Source organism: Clupea harengus, chromosome 5, assembly GCF_900700415.2.
Source record: "Clupea harengus chromosome 5, Ch_v2.0.2, whole genome shotgun sequence".
Lineage (NCBI taxonomy): Eukaryota > Metazoa > Chordata > Actinopteri > Clupeiformes > Clupeidae > Clupea > Clupea harengus.
The window spans coordinates 19026962-19042859 of NC_045156.1; the positions used below are offsets into that span (position 1 = coordinate 19026962).

Here is a 15898-nt window from a genome sequence, read left to right on the forward strand (position 1 = left end):
TGCCGGGTGTAGGTTACTCAAAAGCACAAGCAATTAAAATGAACTGATGGTTGCCCAGAGTGGTTTATATAGTCGTCCAAAATGTATCAGCAATTAAAAAGCAAGCTGATGAGACACAAAACAGACAAAAGGCCAATGAAAGCAGGTGGATTTAGTGGATTCAGTCCAGCCAATAAGACACTAAATATGAAATATATTACAATGTGACTCATTTGTCATTCACTAGTGCTGTGACACTGAGACAGAGCAGAACTCCTGTGATGTGCTGTGAGATTGTGTTGTGTTGTGTTGTGCTGTAAGATTGTGTTGTGTAGTGTTGTGCTGTCAGATTGTGCTGTGCTGTCAGAATGTGTTGTGTTGTGTTGTTTGATGCATTGTGTTGTTTTGTGCTGTGCTGTGCTGTGCTGTGCTGTATTGTGCTGTATTGTGCTGTGCTGTATTGTGCTGTGCTGTGCTGTGCTGTATTGTGCTGTATTGTGCTGTGCTGTATTGTGCTGTGCTGTATTGTGCTGTGCTGTGCTGTATTGAGCTGTGCTGTACTGTTATGTGCTGTGCTGTGCTGTGCTGTGCTGTGCTGTGCTGTGCTGTGCTGTGCTGTATTGTGCTATATTGTGCTGTGCTGTGTTGAAGTGGCGTGGCCGTGGCAGATTGTAATTGTGCTGCAGTGGTGGGCTTGAGCCGGAGCAGTGCTGTGCTGCGGCGCAGTCGTCTTGTTTAACTGCGTGGGAGTGAACGGTGAGAATAGCAGTGTCTAAAGCGTGGCTAAACGTCTGTCTCCGTATCTGACACGCTCGCCATCTTAAAAATGCATCATTTCCTCCCTGTGAACTGCCATGCATTAAGCCATGCCTCAAGACCCCCCCTCCTTTTACTCCTCTTCCTCTTTGTATGCACACACACACACACACACACACACACATACATACACACACACACACACACACTCGTACTCACACATACACACACAAACACACACACAGACACACACACACACACACACTGACAGAAACACACAGATGTACATAACAAATAAGAGACCACAGGAAGACTTTTATATATGACACTGCTTTTAGGCAAACATGTACACACTCAAGACACACATAAATCATACACACATCGGTGGCAAACACACACACACAAACACACAGACTGGAGCTTCTTAGAGGGGAAGCACCCCAGGATTCACCCCCCCCCCTTCCCTTTCTATGACCCTGTTTCTCGCAGGGCTCTTTTCTATTTGCCCTCAGGTTGAGGATCAGAGCTGAACTCATCCCTTTCTTCAGCTTTGAAGTCATCCGTCTCAATCCCCCATTCTCCCTCTCAGCTCTCTCCCTTTTCTACTCTCTCTCTCTCTCTCTCTCTTTCTCCCTCGCTTTCTCTCTTTTATTCCTCCTTAAAGCTATACACACTTGAAACTCCACACACACATATACATACAGGAGAGCACACCATCCTCAACCTATTCTTCTGCTTCCGCTCTGTCTCTTGCTCTCTTTCTCTCCCTCTCTCCTCATTACTTTACAGTAAATGAACTGGCCAGATCAGACATGCTCCTCTGTGATGTCATTTCTGCGCAGGCTCTCCCGGTGTTTTGAGTGAGTGAGAGAGTGACAGGGTGTGAGTGAGTGAGTGACAGGGTGAGTGAGTGAGGGACTGAGTGAGTGTGAGTGAGTGAGAGAATGAGAGAGTGAGTGAGTGAGTGAGTGAGAGAGAGTGAGGGACTGAGTGAGTGTGAGTGAGTGAGAGAATGAGAGAGTGAGTGAGTGAGTGAGAGAGAGAGTGAGGGAGTGGGTGAGTGAGGGAGTGAGTGAATGAGTGAGTGAGTGACAAGGAGGAAGTGAGGGAGGAAGAGAGTGAGGGAGTGAGGGAGAGAGTAAGTGACAGAGAGAGTGAGCGAGTGAGTGAGTGAGTGAGTGAGTGACTGAGTGAGTGAGTGAGTGAATGAGGGAGTGAGTGAGTGAGTGAGTGACTGACTGACTGACTGAGTGAGTGAGTGTGAGTGTGAGTGTGAGTGTGAGTGTGAGTGACTGACTGACTGACTGACTGACTGTGACTGAGTGAGTGAGTGAGTGAGTGAGTGAGTGACTGTGACTGAGTAAGTGAGTGAGTATATTTCAATTATTTGTATATCATTATCATGAACTAATGTATCATATGATTATATTTACTCTTAAAATAGACTCTCACATATGCGAATGCTGAAACACATGTGCGCACATACACACACACACACACACACACACACACACACACACACACACACACACTCCAATGTCAGGGTGTCCCTTGTGTGTGTGTGTGTGTGCGGCTGGCAGCATATCAAAACGTTCCCGTTATTATCGTTTCCCCTCTATTTTTAGCTGCAGGGCTTTGGAGTGTCAGTTCTAGTGGACGGCAAGAGAAATACATTACTTGCCATTTATTTGATTTGTGCACATTTATGAAACAATATAGAGAGCTTTAGTTATCTTAATATAATCTTCCTTTGTCTGGGATGAGGCATATGGTCCTTCATGAACAGAGAAAGAGAGAGGGTTTTTTTCTCTCGGTCTGTCTCTCTCTGTCTTTTCGTCTATGTCTCTCTCTCTCTCTCTCCTCCACAGTGGATGTCCTTTAGTTGAACTGCTGAGATGATTCCTGGGTCCAAACCATTCTCTTCTCTTGGTGTTCTCTGATTACTAAACTAAAGTACAGGCATGCACGTGTCTTTAAGTATCCATGTCCTCAACCACAAGTGCATAGATGTACACAAACGCAAAGATGAAATATATATATATATGCGTTTACATACACACCCGATAAGGCTGAAACAGTGCGGCTCAGCCAAACAGATACATCTTCATTTCCCCGACGCTCCCCACAATCATGTTCACAACATAAAAATGAGAATCCAATAGGCTCAGTCTGCTGCACAAACAAACACAATTCAATTAACGGCTTGGCCACTAATGAGTCATTGATGAGACTTCAGCGAGCCAAGCCCACTCAGTCAATGCACACTTTTTACGAGCTGCATAGCGAGCCTTCCATTCTTCTTAGAGACTGGGGCCAAAGTGACGATGTTATGGCAGCCATTTTGGTGAAGTTTCTTCAGGTTTGCCATTTTCTACTTGCCTTACGTCACCATGTTTCTTCTCTATTTTGAACAGCTTGATGCGACCCATAATGGGTTGTTCATTTAAATGTTTAACAGTGCTGTAACAAACGCTACAAATCCATGGAGATGGGACTCAGTAGATGTCCTCAAGCACATTTCTCAACACGGCTCAACACAAAGTTGAGGAGAGCAAGGACATAAGGAGCAGCTCAACTTTCCAATCTGGCTTCTCTCGCTCGCTCCCTCTCCTCCGTTCAAGACGTCTGTCTCTGTCATCACCAGGTATGTGCTTTCAGGAGACCGGGCTTCGGTTGCTAACGCACCGCGGGAGTTTGTGCAGACGCATTTGAGCACCATGCCTCCGAATGAGATGCTGAAATGCATTCTGGTAGTGCAATTGTTTTCCCCACGGAGGGTCACTGATGGAAATACAATACCTCACACTCACTCACTGTGCCCTTCACGGCTGGGAAACAGGGAGGGTTCACACTCAATAGTTATAAAGCAAGGTGATCCGTAGTTTCTTTCCCCCCCCCCCTTCTGTGTCAGAAGAACTGCGAATCCCAGAAGGCCTTGAGGTTTGGACTACCAGAGGCCATAATTCTCTCTCTGATTGCTGGCTCTGAGCTGACGGAATGTGTGGGAGGGATAAATGGGTTTATTAATGATTCACAACCGAACCCCCACCCACTTCCTCAAAGCCCATCTCTCTATCATCATATTATGAACACATGCACCACATCTATACATAATGTGTGTGTGCATGTGTGTGTGTGTGTGCGTGCGTGCTTGTGCGTGTGCGCATTTGGCTCATTATAAAAACTACCAAATTTCTGCCTATTATTTTGCAAAAAAACGAAAATAGGTATTTTCTCCTATATTTTAGGGGTCCATTTTTTAAATGTGCAAATGAAAAAGGTATCCTTGGCCTTAGGATGTACTGACACAAACCCTGCACCCATTCATCTAACAAGGGCAGAGATAGAGAGCCTTCTCCTTTCTCTCCAGAGCAGGATGCTGTTGGGCCGTCAAACATATGGTCAAGAGTCTAGCAGATGGAGGAGCTACAGAGAGAGGAATCAAGCAGGGAGCCAGGTGCTTTAGATGAGTGTGAATGTGGAAGAGTGAGAAAGAGGGAGGGAGAGTAGTTAGAGAGAGTGAGAGAGAGAGAGAGATAGAGAGAGAGAGAGAAAGAGACATTCTGAGGGTGGGGGGTTGACAGAAACGTGAGCGTGAGGAATTGTGAGTGTTCCGTCAATGTGTTTGATCCATGTGTGGCCTTGTATGTAGGATTCGTTACAGATGATGCGTGTGTTTGGCATTTAAATTAGTATGGCAGTGACACATTTGATGGATGACGTGTTTTTGTGTGTGTGTGTATGTGTATGTTTGTGATGTCAGGCACATAATTGGAAGAGACCTGCTTGGGTATAATTGCTAAATACACTGTGATTCCTCCACATGTATACACACACTCAAACACACACACACACACACACACACACACACTGTTTAATCTGATATAGTCACAATAAAGGGCTATCTATGTAAAAAGATACATAATTCAAGTAGCAGTAAGTAGAACCCAACCCTGGCACACTCGACGGACTCGTTTTCATTTATGGTTCTCCGACGGTTGTGGGAGTTGCAAAGCAATGTTTAAAAAAAAAAAGATGGCAGACCAAACTCCGTAGAGTGTCGTATTTGTACATGAAAGTTGTTTGTTTGACTTTTTTGTGCTTAGATTTTTTTTTTATTTACAGAGAAATAGACACTCTGTAAAAACCCCGTTATTGTAACTGAAAAATACGTCTATGGGGATTTGCGAGGTGTCTGAGCCAGCTATCTAATGTTGGCATACTACTACCCACAAGGTAAACAGCGATGTATTGATGGATTGACGGAGACGGATAGTTACAAAATTTGGCAGGTGCACGTCAGGCCACAGAGAGGTGCTCAGAGAGGGTTTGCCAAGACGGAGAGGGTTCTCCGTGTCTCCGTAAACGGACGACCATAAATTGGGCTTTACGCTGCCATTCCCACTGTCTTCAGTCTATACATACATACATACATGCAACTGTACATGCAGAAAAAAAACCAAATAATGTTGGGAGCTCTAACAAATACCAACGGTACACAGCCCCACACACAGAGTGGCACATGCAGGGCAGAATAATGCAGCATTCGTATTGTGCATTGTGAGTATGCATTGTGTAGGGGAAGTGTGGGGAGGAGAGAGGAGAGGAGGGGGGGTGACAAAAGGTTGCACTTTGTCTCGGCATCACCGACGAGGCAGGAACATGCTGATTGCAGCTTTTATTCCTGAGGCTATCCGAGTCCACAGGCTTGTGAAAGGGGCTCGCGACAACGGATGTAAGTGTTCTGTGAGGGAGCGCGGCGGCGGTTGTGGTTAGGGGTGTGTGTGTGTGTGTGTGTGTGTGTGTGTGTGTGTGTGTGTGCGTGTGTGCGCGTGTGCGCGTGTGCGCGTGTGCGCCAAAAATAGGGCATTAAAAGATGTTTCTATGCCCATTTGTTATGTAAGGCTTGATCCAGCAGCACGGCCAGTGAAGTGTGTCCGAGTCTGTACCCACTAAAGCAGGAATAAAGCAGACATTACTCACACCCGTCCTTTCCCGCCTCTCAGGGCTCATCTAGAAGTCTGACCAACTTGATCATGAATGTGAACTCAAGAGCCAATCCCTGCTCTGTGCGTGGGTATGTACTGTATATAAAACGGGTGTGTAGGTCAGCTGAAGCAAAAATGATATCTACTTCATACGTAAGATGTAAGATGTAAGATGACTGTAATCAACCCAACGTGGTCTACTATTACCCATAACAATGTGCCGGTTAAAGACATATAAAACACATATCACATTTGATTTCCTATTGACTTGCAGGCAGTGATAACAGTTGTGAACTAAATGACTCTTGTTCACAAGTTTAGAGCTTTGTGCTTTATTATGAGGTTTGATTATTTGTTTCATGGGTGCCCATGGGTGCCCTTTTCTACAAGTTTGATACAGGTTTGACTATTTGTTTCATGGATGCCCTTTTCTATATATATATTTTCCTCTGTGCAACTAACTTGCATGTCTGACATGGTGCCAAGCAGACCGTGGCACGCTCTCCCACCACTCTCTATTCTATAGTCTGAGATCATTGTGAGACTCATTAGCGTGGCTGACAAACATCAACATGCCAATCGATAACTACATGCTTAGGTTTGATTGACAATTGGCTGCCAAACGGCCGCAATCAATTATCTGCCTCGCACCATTGCGTGCCAGGCGATTCACCTCTTTTAGGGGAATGAAATCTCTTCCTTGCCACAGAAATGAAAGGTAATTAAAAATCTATAAAAGGTTGTTATGACTTATTGCTAGCTGGGGAGCAGAGCCTTATGTATTCTCCATGCAGCGATGCATGAAAACACACACAAGCAGTGACACACACAGACACACACACAGCTGCTAGCGTACACACCAGCACAGACACATCCTGTGACCTACACAGGCTAACCCTGTAGGGTATAGTTGTAAAGCAATAAACATTATATAAGGGCACCCAGGCATCCATGAGTGTGTGTGTGTGTGTGTTTGGGGGGGGGGGGTGGTACGGCCAGAATGGGGCCATATTTCACTCAGTTCCATAGTCTGCCTTAATTACTATCCCTCAGCTTCCCTGAGACAAACCCCTTCGTTGACACAACCATGTTGCACAGCAGATCAATGCTAACTAGGCCAAATGTTGTTTAGAAGTTTGTAGCCAACAGCAAAAGCATGAATAATGATAGAAAAAGCGAGAGGGAGATCTGGAGACATCCCTTCTAATATAGGCTAATTAGACGCATGGAGTTACAGATTCCTCCAGGTCTACTCAATTCCTCCCCCTTTTTTCCCACTTCCCTCCGTACGGATGAAGGAATGTAGCCATGAGGACTCTCATCAAGAGCAGGACGGAGTGATCTTGCTTCCAAGACAATATAGGGGAGAATTTAATTATGCTCTTTAGGGGCTCTATGGCATTGGACTTTCCAGTGGCCGTAAAGGTCAGTTTCATAAAACTGAAATAATGTTTTAAGTGATTTTAATTTCTTCCTTTTAATTTGAGCTGTAAGCATTGACCAAGAATTACACCTGAGTTAACCAAGCCGTTGTTTTTACATAGGCTTCAGCACAATTTGCGGTGCTAATTTGCAGTGTGTGCATGTGTGCATATGTCTCTGTGTGTGAATGTAACAAAGCAGGGGAGAGGGAGATAAAGAAAACACATATTGCTTAATATTCAGCAAGGAGCAAGGAGAGACCTCTCATCTATATTCCAAAGTCAATACCGTAGACATCAGTATTCTGGACAGGTCTGAATAGAGAGAGGAAGAGATGGAGTGAGAATTGAAAAGAGAAAATGATTGAGAGACAGAGAAAGAAAAGGCTGCAACATGAGGGAAATGCCTCCTCAAAAAAATTACAAAATTATGCAAAATTCACTTTCACTGGCAGTCCCATGTGTTCTTCATCATTGTACTTCAAATGGACGACAGCTCGGTAATGTGAAACATTAACTGTGTGCAAGACCCACAGTCCTGTTTCCTTCTCTCTCATAAGGCTGTCCAGTATATAAAATAAATGTGAGGGTTAAAAAATGAATCCAAATGGCATGAGTCGGGGAAAGGGAGAGATATGAAAAAGGGGGGAGGGGGGGTGTGGAGGCGAGAGGGGCTGCTAGCTGTAGCGATCCAGTTCCACAGAACTGATTAAACTATCATCCGCATCGCCACTGAGAGCATTAGGCCCACATCCAATCCCATTACACTATTTTTCCTCCCCCCTCTCTTCTCTCTCTATCTCTCTCTTGCTCTCCCTCGCTCTATCTCTAACTATGAAACACCCTTAAACACTAACATCAATCACATACACACAGACACACACACACACATGCATCAATTGCCCAATATCAAACAAACCTCCCACTTAAAAGGCACTGTATCCAAGACAGCAATCCCATTTTAGCATACGTATAACAAACATTTCATATATAGACGGAAAGGAATACCACATAAGAGCCCCTGCTCTAATTGTGACGGTTTTTGCATTTACAGGTAAGAGATTTCACACAACAAGTGCACCTTGGTTTCTATTATATATGCTCTACCACCTGCTAAAACAAGGCTGTCCAAAATGAAACTCTGTAGTCTTCAGATCCTTAAGACCCATCAAGCACATGTGCTTACCCTTGTGCTTGCGTACCTTAACCCATGGGTTTCTCTGCTGTACTGCGGCGTCCGCCCCAGTGCCATCTCCTAATGGTACAGGGCTTTGCATGGTGAGAATAGCTGGTCTCTGGAGCAAACCCTGCAGCGCCAGGAGGGGATTATGGGTGGGGAGGGTTGAGGCTGAAGGAACTTCAACAGCACTGAACCTATTACGATCAAAGATTAGCCCCAGTACTGTGCGACTAATCAGTTATTTCCATAGCCCCACTCTCCCCCCGTCCTACATCATTTTGCCTCACCCTCAAGTATTCGAAAACTTAACTCATCTCACCTTTAGGGCAAAAATATTTTTTGGAATTTATGACACTTGGTGACACATTTGCATCTCTGTCTCTGTCTTTTTCTCTTCTCCCTCCATCTCTCTCCTTTCTCTCTTTCAGTCTGCCTCTCTCCTCCTCCACACACCACTATTTCCCATGCACTCATTATAGGACATCACACTACATCAAGATCCATGTGGGGAGTAAACCTCTCAGTTGACTACTCACCTAGATTCTCTCATTTGAGATTGAATTTTAATCTTAAATTGTATGTATTTGTCAGGTATACAAATACTCAAATACAGTTCAATTGATAATCTCTTCAATTGGAACCACCTGCCTGCCATTTAGGGAAAATTAGGCTTACAGGTTCTTACAGAAAGCTGGCAGCATCAAACATACATTCCATACATAGCATTCCAGTTAGAGAACTGTAATTCAATAAAAGTGCTTTGAAACTTACTTTAAAAATCTGTTATTAATCTGTAATTCTTTTTTGACAGGCAGACAGACAGGCAGGCATACACCCAAATTCTTATTAAAAAAAACGAAATCATGTACGGAAAAAAGTCCATTCCCAGACGTTTGCTTAAATCGCAAAGCCTCTCCAAAGCACTTGCCAAAGATCTATCTGTGAAAGGGTTCTTAAGCTCCTCATATGCTAAAAACTGTCATTGGGAAAAAGCTGCACACTCACGACAGTTTGGCACCTACTAAAGCCAACTGTCAATATCTAAAAAAAAAAACTGTCATGTCTGCGCCATTTATTTGCACTGCTGCAGCATCTTTTTGAGGTTCTCAGGCTTACTGCTAAGCTTTGTGCAGTTGTCTTAGACTGGCAATCACAGGGTGTGACAGACGAGGGAGAATTAACCCAAAACACTAACTTCCTCTCACACATAGACTCCCAGCCTTACCACACTCCAGAAACCTCAGTGTACGTGCTTTTGTTCGTCTGGCCCTCTAACTCTGGATGACACAGTGCAAGCATATAATGTGTGAGTGCATGTTTTCACATTTCTTTTAAGTAAGGGAAACACGCATTTTTCCTTCGAATTGAAAGGGAATAAGCAAAGCAACTCTCCACTGAGACCACTTAGGGATCACAACCTTCTTTTTGCAGTTTTACAAGGAGGTGATGATGTTGGTATCAAGCGATGAGAAGGGAAGCCACATTTTTTTTTTAAATAAATAAAAAACAAACACTGGGGAAGCGCTAAAAAGCGGCGGCGCCACAAATACTCATCAGGGCGGAACTTGTGTTTCTGAGGGGAATGCATGTGAGGCACTAACGCAAAAACAGCCTGTACACACTGTCACACTGTCTCCAGACCTGATGATCCACCCACTGGGAAGAGTGCACACAGGGATGGAAGGGAGAGAGAGAGAGAGAGAGAGAGAGAGAGAGATGGATGGAAGGGAGAGAGAGAGAGACAGAGATAGATGGGTGGAAGGGAGAGAGGGAGAGAGAGAGAGACAGACAGAGAGAGATGGATAGAAGGGAGAGAGAGAGACAGAGATTACAGAGAGATGGATGGAAGAGAGAGAGAGAGACAGAGAGAGAGAGATGGATGGAAGGGAGAGAGAGAGATGGATGGAAGGGAGAGAGACAGAGAGATGGATGGAAGGGAGAGAGATAATCAGACCCAACCAAATCATTATGAAAGAAAAAGAAAAATATAGAGATCACTGGGCAAAATTAACAAAATCCCAGAACAAATTAGAAACATATGTATCACTAAACAGACAGTACACCGTGGCAAATTACCTGACCACAGTGTCTGATAAAAAAATGAGGAAAACTTTAACTAAATACAGACTGAGTGAGCACAACCTGGCAGTAGAAGTCGGCCGACACAGACAGACCTGGCTACCCAGAGAGGAGAGGCTGTGCTCCTTCTGTAACCAGAGAACAGTAGAGACGGAGCTACACTTCCTGATTTACTGCAACCATAACCAAAGTCTTAGAGACTATTATTTTGACAAAATAACACAAATATTCCCAGAATTCCAACATCTAAATGATCTGGACAGACTCTCAGTTCTACTGGGAGAGAGGGAGGACTGCTGTAGACTGGCAGCAAAATATGTATCAGCCTGTCATGAGCTCCACAATAACATGAACCCCCTGTCCCAGATAACTAATATTTAATGTTTAATAATTAACAATGAACCTGTTATATGTTTCTATACCACATTGTTACCACCTATAACTTATTGTTTGTTTTTATTTATTTATGTTTATTGTGCTTGTACATTTTATGCAAACATGCTTTGGCAACGTTCTATTGTATGCAGTCATGCCAATAAAGCCTTTTTGAAATTTGAAATTTGAAATTGAGAGAGAGACAGAGAGAGATGGGTGGAAGGGAGAGAGGGAGAGAGAGAGAGAGAGAGAGACAGAGAGAGACGGATAGAAGGGAGAGAGAGGGAGAGAGAGGGAGAGAGAGAGAGGGATGGAAGGGAGAGAGGAAGAGAGAGAAAGAGAGATGGAAGGGAGAGAGGGAGAGAGAGAGAGAGATGGATGGAAGGGAGAGAGGGAGGGAGAGAGAGATGGATGGAAGGGAGAGAGAGAAAGAGATGTATGGAAGGGAGAGAGGGAGAGAGAGACAGCGAGAGATGGATAGAAGGGAGAGAGGGAGAGAGACAGAGAGAGATGGATGAAAGGAAAAGAGGGAGAGAGTATGAAAAAGAGAGCTTTGAGTGACAGCGCATAGATGGAGAGAAAACAGCTGCTGAACCTCCATTAGCAGCCATGCCAGACTGTACTGTCAGCGCTTTGGAGAAGGCTGAGCATAACCTTTCCAAAAACTAAGAGCTGAAAAATGTCATAAGCACAGGCGAAGTCTCCCAACCTCCCCAGGGACAGGCAAATAATGAAATCTCAACGATAACATCATTGACTCTCTCTCTCTCTGGGCCTTTCCCAATACAATCATGATATGAAACAATATGAAACTCGTTGCACCCCTGAATGAAATACCACTATCACTAATACTAAAAACTAATACTAACTCATGAAACATGGCCCAGGGTCTCTCAGATCAATTAGTGCATATCCCTATTTAACTGCGTAAATCATGACTCTTAATGGAGATGGCATTTTGATTGTGTGTTTCCTATATTATAAACTCTGTGACTGCAGTTCATTTCTCACTCGCTGGATTATATAATTAGGTTAAAAATGATGTCCAGCTCAAGCCGTATGATGGTACATAAAAGTTTAACATTAGAATATATTGATCAGAGCAACTGAATAATGTGTGTGTCTGCGTGTAAGAGAGAGAAGCGGTGAGTTGGAGAGAGGGCATGCATGTGTATGGAATCTTCATTGCCATATTATATTGCATCTAATGGATGTTTTACTCTCTCTCTTTCTCTCTCTATGTGTGTGTGTGTGTGTATTTTTAGTGAGGGGGAAGACAATAGTGCTGGGAATTGCAATGCTCATTCCATTAGTACTTACTTAGTACATCAACTCTTTATTCTCGCCTATTGCTATTCCTGTCTGTCTGTCTCTGTCATTCTATCCATCTATACCTCATCTGTAAGAGAAGAGGAAGAGGGAGTAGAGGTGAGGGCCGATGAACGAGTCGATTTCTTTTATAGGGCTTTTATGCCTTTAATCAGATAGGACAGTAGAGAGGGACAGGAAGCGGGCTGGAGAGAGATCGGGAGAGGGATTGGGAAATGACCGCGAGCCGGACTCGAACCCGGGTCTCCATGGGCATTCCGACCCGTTCATGGTACAGGGATGCTGCCGCTTGCGAGTCGATTTCTTAAGGAGAGAGCACTGCGCCACCCCTTGGTGCTGCGGGCTAATCCCGTTCATCAATTGTCAACCACTGGTGTCGACCCACAGTCAGGGAACCCCCACAGCACCATCCCCCCCACAAGCCTCATCTTCTCCCCAGCTCCATTGAGCTCAGCTCTGCACGCCCCGAGGAACGACTGGTGCAACTGTGCTCTGATTATCTTTCCCTCAAGGCATGGCAGGTACCACGGCATACACAAGCAAGCACACCTCTAGTCGCAAAACATGCTTCCTCCCCCCTCTTCACTTTGTGCTTCTGTGTGTACACGCACGTGCGTGTGTGTGTGTGTGTGTGTGTGTGAACTTTATTGTGAGTGAGGGAAACCGTGAGAACAAGCACTGTGAATATGTTCTCCCCAGTTTAGCGCCCCGTGGTTATTGAAAACAAATTATTCAGCGCCCTCACATTTCCTCTACAGTCACATCAGTAAAGTGTCAAATGTGTTGACAGATAAATTTGCACATTTAGAGCTAATGAATGTGTTGCTCATATTATTTATACCCACAAGCGCAAATTTCTGTTGAAGCCTGTGTGTGTGTGTGTGTGTGTGTGTGTGTGTGTGTGTGTCTCTCTCTCTCTCTCTCTCTCTCTTTCTCTCTCTCTCTCTTTCTCTCTCTGCAAAACATTTTAACATGTCAGGTTACCTGTGGTATAAATACAATGTTCTGCAGACTTTCATGTGTTTCCAGACATACGAGCGGTTCTTTTTTATTTAAATCACGCAGAGAGCTGCACCTGGATAATCAGTTTGAAGATGAATGAACATGCTGAATCAATTCATTTTTGCCATTATTCACAAGTACTTCTATCAAGCATCTATGGCTTCTGGAATTAACTAGTTTGGTCCTTGAATAAATGGTCTGCCTTTGGAGGTTCCCCATTAAAATTTAAATTGGGGACTCGGCTGAATCCTAACCCAAATCCCTACCCAAAATTATTCTAATCTCTTAAATGTTGTCTTTGCAGAGATCATACAAAACATTTGCAAGTGATATTGATGAGGATCTACATCAAGCAATATATAGATAGACACCTTACACAAATACATGTGTAGTAATTGTTTCCCAGGTGCTAGCCTCAAATATCGTTGATGATCACTGAGTATATGACAGCTGTATGATAAAGTTATGCTAACAGGGGGTTACTTCCACACATCTACACCATATTGATTTGGGTCTATTGATGAATTGGCGCTGTTCAGGAATACAAACGTATCTCTGTAGTAATACACTGTCATCAGGGCTAACACAAATCACTTTAATCTTCTACTCACCGCAAAGCAGTTGCATCCAGGCGCACGTCTTGTAGACTGTAGCGGTGTTGCAGAAAAAGAAAAGCATCATGCAGGCGATGCAGCTCAGGATGAGCACCATGGACATCAGCACGAAGAAGGAGGCTGCTTTGAAGGCAACAGAGGGGATGGAGCTGAAGTCGGAGAAGGTCCCATAACATATGAACTCCCGGTTGGAGGTTCCTTCACCAACGCAGTAGTGGAACAAGCCGAAGTACCCGGCGTGCGGCGTGTTCACGCTGTCTCCAATCCAGTAGGGCTGGATGAACACCACCACGTTGATGATGGCGAAGCAGATGGTGAATATTGCCCACAGGACCCCGATGGCCCGAGAGTTCCGCATGTAGTTGTCATGGTAGATCTTGGAAGCTTCTTGCGATGGCAGCATTTTCACTCCAAGGAGTCTTCCCCTCTGTTGATCTCTTCGTTTTCTTGTCGACTCTATCTCCCCCTATCTTCCTTACCGGTACCCCCAAAATGCGTGGATGGATGCTTGGATGCAAATGAAGTAAATCTGCTAATTATACATAGGTGAACACCGCCTCATCTCGACACGAGTAGGCTATAGATATTAGTTCATGTCTTCTAATGTTGACTTACATGCAATCACTCTTGGATATGCAGTCACCTATGAACAAGCTTGATCCAATCCAACGATTTCAAGAATCCTGTCCGATCCCCACTCCTCCTCCTCCTCTCACTGAGCAAGGAAACCGTAAAGGCGACCAAGATCACATTTCAAAAAATGCATTGGTCATGACAAAACTGACGAGATGCATTTTCTCGCTGTCCACAGTCTCTGTTTTAATAATGTATCCACTTTCGCCTCCCATCAAAACCACCGCTTCAGAGGACACGAGATGCGCTGTCGACTCGCTGATGATGGATCAACCGCTACGGAGATCTAACGGAAACCGGAGTATCCAGGAGACGCGCTTGATCATATACCAGATGATGTCTGTTCGGAAAAAAAAATCACGGTAAATTTTAAATTTGAAGAGTGAAAGAAATGTTGAAGCGTTTTCCCCCGAAAAAGTAATGTTTTGACCACAGCAAACGATTCTCCGTCCTCTCCTCCCGTCGCTCCCCCGCGCGCTCACGCTCACGGGGATGTTCAGGACTGCCGTTGACGGCGCGCGCACAGTTTGGATATTGCAGAAATTTGAATTGCTTGTACACTTCAACGCCCATCCATCAATCATCCTATTAGTGTGCCGACTGCAAGTTTTTCTAGGCAACAGGCAAAATGGCAGTTGTGAGTCTTGCCTGTCATCTGTTGTTCTTTATGCTTCTGGTTTATGACAATATGGTAGAGCACCTTTAGATGTATGCCTTAGCATAACCCTTGTGTATGAGTGCTGTGATTATGGAAACCAATACATAATGCTTAACGTCTCTTCATGAAAACCAACTACAACTACTGCATTCACACTAAGAGCAAATTACTATTTTATCTGGGCCTCTAAAAAGATCAAATACTACAGTGCCAGTTAAGCAGTGCAGGCATGAAATGGCAGTCAAGCATAAATAGCCAATTAAACTAATTTGTAAACATTTAGGTGATTACGCAGTAGCTGTCTTTAGGCATCACAGACACTATTAAATAGCAACACTGTAGTCTTCAATACAGAGACTTGCACACTTCCAACTATAATCAAACAATGAGAGCAATGGTCAGTTGCATGCATGGATAAGTTAACACACTGACGCAAATCCTCAAGGCTATAAATAACCCATATAGTTGGTTAGTCAACACAGAATGCTGTGTGTTTCTTGACACTACGTAATTCAATCTTTTATGAGGGATACAAGCCCATAAGCAATATGTGATAGGCTTCACAATATGAGCTCATAAATGGTTCACAATCACTGGAGTTTTGGCAAACAAGAATCAAAGGTTTAACATGATTCTGACATGATCTGACATGACTTATGTGATTGTCATCTACCGTCCACCAGGACAACTGGGTGATTTCGTCCATGAGCTGGACACCCTGCTGTCATCCATCCCTGACCACGAGTGTCCAACACTCATCCTTGGCGACATGAACATCCACCTAGACAACCCCAACTCAGCTGACTTTCGGACCCTGGTTCACTCGTTCGACCTACAACAGGTCCCCACTCCTCCAACTCACAAAGCAGGAAAAGAGCTTGACC

General features: G+C 44.3%; 1 protein-coding gene across 2 annotated transcripts in view; it reads right to left on the bottom strand.

Moving 5' to 3' along the window:
* Window positions 1-14221, bottom strand: part of lhfpl4a (LHFPL tetraspan subfamily member 4a) — a 27934-nt gene extending 13713 nt beyond the window's left edge. For both annotated transcript variants that reach the window (XM_031567997.1, XM_031567996.2), the window contains exon 1: window positions 13721-14221. In XM_031567997.1, coding sequence (XP_031423857.1) covers window positions 13721-14126 — 406 coding nt within the window. In that variant the 5' untranslated portion in view covers window positions 14127-14221. The remainder of the gene's footprint in view (window positions 1-13720) is intronic.
* Between the last annotated feature and the right edge of the window lie 1677 nt (window positions 14222-15898).